The sequence below is a fragment of the Microtus ochrogaster genome, chromosome 4 (genome assembly GCF_000317375.1).
Source record: "Microtus ochrogaster isolate Prairie Vole_2 chromosome 4, MicOch1.0, whole genome shotgun sequence".
NCBI classification, from domain to species: Eukaryota; Metazoa; Chordata; class Mammalia; order Rodentia; family Cricetidae; genus Microtus; species Microtus ochrogaster.
This window is the reverse complement of record NC_022011.1, coordinates 4,210,459-4,214,532: the sequence shown is the minus strand read 5'-3', so window position 1 is coordinate 4,214,532 and position 4,074 is coordinate 4,210,459. Positions and strand designations below refer to the sequence as shown.

Here is a 4,074-nt window from a genome sequence, read left to right as displayed (position 1 = left end):
AAAAACCAAACCAAACTAACCAACCAACTAAACAAAAAACAAAAAATTGCCTCTTAAAAGCTCTATTAGCAATGAATTCTTTTTTTTCTATGTAGCCCTAGCTGGCCTGGAACTCTTTATGTAGACCAGGCTAGCCTTAAATTTGTGACATATCTTACTACACCTTGGCTTTTTTTCTTTTAGAGACAGAGTTTTGCATAAACGTGACTACCCTGAAACTTACTTTGTAGATCAGTTTGGTCTCAAGCTTGCCTTAGTCCTGTCTTAACTTCCCAAGGAGAGATTGCAGGCATGCACCACCACACCCAGATCAAATTTAGTTTCAGTAGGTTCGAAGAGATTAAGAAAGAGTAATGGGAACATTTTGATCAAAGAATATTTTATATATTTGTGAAATTATAAAAGAATAAATAAAATATTAAAAAAGAGTGTTTCCAGTAGAGAAAAAGAAGCATTTCTTTTTTTTTAAGTTATAAATTGATTGGCCTAGTAGCTCAGACTTCTTATTAACTCTTATAACTTATATTAGCCCGTTGTTCTTGTCTATGTTAGCCACGTGGCTTGGTACCTTATTCAGCGAGGCAGTCACATCTTGAAGCATTTCTTATCCCAGATTTTCAGGCAGATTTATCACATACACTTTATATGGGGATGGCTGTGAGCATGTCTCTTTCCGTGTGACAGCAGGCTCTATGTGGGGACAGCTATGAGCATGTTCTTTCCGTGTGACAGCAGGCTCTATGTGGGGACAGCTATGAGCATGTTCTTTCTGTTTGACAGCTGGTGCTGCTGGTGGGAGTGATGCCGAGGCCACAGCTGCTGACTGGAAGAAATGTGACTTGATTGCAAAGATTCTGGCCTCTTGTCCCCAGCAGTCTCTGTCCCCAGAGAGCTACTACAAGGACATCTGCCCGCAGGTAAATCATCTGTTTCTGTTGATCCATCAAGTATTGTCTGCTAATTCACATAGAGGACAGTTAATATTCTAAAAGTAAAGGAAGAGTGATATAGTATTTCATTTGGCTGTTTAGTGAGTGACTCTCGTTTTATGGTTTGTTTGAGACAGGGTTGCTGGAGTTCAGACTGGCCCAGAACTCAATATACAACCCAGGCTGGCAGTGATTCTCCTGCCTTAGCCTCCCTAGTGCTAGGGTTACAGTTGTGAGCTGCTGTGCCTGGTGAGGACCACCAGCACCTCCTCTTCCTATACACACACACACACACACACTCGCCCACCCATGCCCATCCTGTCCTCTAGAGTTACAGGTATTTGCTGGTTTGTCGTCTGCTTAACACAAACCAGCATCACCTGAGAAGGGGAAGCCTCAACCTAAGAATTGCCTCTATCAGGCTGGCCTGTGGGCATATCCATGGGGCCTAATGATTGTTGTAGAAGGGCCCATCTCACTGTGGGTGGTGCTACCCCTCAGTAGGTGGTCTTCAGTTGTATAAGAAAGCAGGTTGGGCCATGATTTCTGTTTCAGTTCCTGACTTGACTGCATCACCTGTGAACTATAAAGAAACTCTTTCCTGCATATGCCTTTAATCCCAGCACTAGGGAGGCAGAGGCAGGTGGATCTCTGTGAGTTCGAGGCCAACCTGGTCTACAAGAGCTAGTTCATGGACAGGTTCCAGTGTTACAGAAAAACCCTGTCTTGAAAAACCAAACCAAACAAAAACAAACCAAAAACCCTTTCCTTCCACAAGTTGCTCTTGGTCAGAGTCTTATTATAGCAACAATAAAACGAACTACAGAACCAGGTGGTGGTGGCATACGCCTTTAATCCCAGCACTTGGGGAGGCAGAGGATCTCTGTGAAACTCAGAGAAACCCTGTCTTGAAAAACAAAACAAAACAAAACAAACAAACTCCCCCCCCCCCCAAATAACCCAAAACACAAAAAATCCCAAACTAGAACAAGGCAGTTGTGAGCTGCCTAATCCATCTCTCTAGCCAGAGGCCCTTCTCCTCTTCCTTTTTTCTTTTTCTTTTTCTTTTGTTGTTTTGAGGGAGCTTTTCAAGACAGGGTTTCTCTGTCTTGGAACTCACAGAGATCCGCCTGCCTCTACCTCCCGAGTGCTGGGATTAAAGCCACCACCGCCCGGCTTAAAGGCATGTATTTAATAAATAAATAAAATCCTGTGGAATGATATGACCTATCCCAGAGCTACAGAGAAACCCTATCTCAAAAAACAAACAAACAAACAAACAAAAATGACGTAATTGTTAGGTTTAAGAATGTCAGGACCTGAAGAGATGGCTCAGAGATTAAGAAACCTGGCTGCTCTTCCCAGAGGTTCTGAGTTCAATTCCCAGCAACCACATAGTGGCTCACAACCATCTGTAATGAGATCTGGTGCCCTCTTCTGGCCTGCAGGTATACATGCAGATAGAACACTGTATACATAATAAATAAATTTTTAAAAGAAAGAAAGAAAGAATGTCTCACCTGCTGAACATAGTGACCCTCACTTATAGTCCCAGAACTGAGGAGATCGAGGCAGGCAGATCTTTAGAGTTTGAACTTCACCATTGAAAAAAAAAAATGCCTCACCAAAATTTCATCAGGTTCATTACCTCTTGTTGTGCATTTTTAGTTTTTGAACTAAAGTGTATTAAGTGTTAAAGGCAGTAAATTAATATGGTAACAATTTAAAAAGCAAAAGCTAGGCTGGAAGGATGGCTCATGCTTAAGAGTGACTGCTGCTCTTTCTGAGGACCCAAGTTTGATTCCCAGCACCGATATCACTGCAGTTCCAGAGGATCTGACATTCTCTACTAGCCCTCAAGGGTACTCACACACATGTGCGCATATGCATACACACACACACATAAAATAAGTATAAATCTTATTCAGTGGTTAAGAACATATGGAACCCAGGTTTAATTTTCAGCACCCACATAGGAACTAGCCTTTCAGAAGTCCAGTCCCAGAGGATCCGAGCTCCTCCTGGCCTCTATGTATGTGGTACACAGACACACGTGCACATAAAATACCCATACACATTCCAAAAAAATATAAATACCTCTTTCTCTTATTTGCTGCTGATTTTTATTGTAGATTCTGGACTTATTCCATTTTCAAGATAAATTGACAGCACGGCAGTTTCAGAGAGTGGCCACGACCACCTTCATAACTATGTCGAGGGAACACCCAGAGCTGGCTCCGAAGTATTTGCTTCAGCCCATGCTAGCTCCTCTGCATCGATGCTTGACCACACCAGGTAAGGGGGGTGCTGGGGTAACCCTCCCTACAGTTTAAACTTAAAGGGCTTAAGTCTGGGGTCTTTCAGTCCTCAGTTTCCCTTTTTCTCTCCTAGCTTTTCACTTGGAAACTTTACTTTCCCAAGTTCCAGGAAGAGAATATTGAGTCCCTCGGACACACTTCACCAAAGTCACCAACTGTTCCCATTTGGGTTACATTTGCTTCATTTCGCTCTACACACATGAATACAGTTAGTTTTTTATGGAACATTTGAGAGCTAGTTGTAGACGTGATGACATATCACTCCTAAATCTTTCAGCATAAATCTTCGAAGAAAGATGTTAGTTTCTGTTTTTAAAAAAAAAACAAAAAACCACTGAATTTAAAAAAGGACCAGCCAGCTAGCTCAGTGGGTAAAGGAGCTTGCCACCAGGCCTGGCGTCTTGAGTTCAGTCCCCAGGATCCAACTGGTAGAAGTTGTCCTCTGACCTCCACTTATGGGTTGTGGCAGGCAGGTGAGCACAGCTCGGGGCGTACATACAAATAAGTAAAAGTGATTTTAAAGATTAAAGAAAACATCTGGGCAGTGGTGGAGCACGCCTTTACTCCCAGCACTCGGGAGGCAGAGGCAGGCAGAGCTCTGTGAGTTCAAGACCAGCCTGGTCTACAGAATGAGTTCCAGGACAAGCTTCAAAAATACACAGAGAACCCCTGTCCTGAAAAACAACAACAACAACAACTACTACTACTACTACTACTACTACTACTACTACTACTAATAATAATAATAATAATAATAATCAGCTTCTTACTTGACTATTGAACAGTGATCACACTTGAAAATTTTCCCATCCATACAAGGTTGTCAG

General features: G+C 42.4%; 1 protein-coding gene across 1 annotated transcript in view; it reads left to right on the top strand.

The window, feature by feature from the left end:
• The window catches only part of Tango6 (transport and golgi organization 6 homolog), a 169,276-nt gene that overhangs the window by 15,998 nt on the left and 149,204 nt on the right, over positions 1-4,074 (top strand). Inside the window, exons 6-7 of the mRNA XM_005345416.2 lie at positions 781-917; positions 3,062-3,224. Of these exons, the coding sequence (XP_005345473.1) occupies positions 781-917; positions 3,062-3,224 (300 nt within the window). The remainder of the gene's footprint in view (positions 1-780; positions 918-3,061; positions 3,225-4,074) is intronic.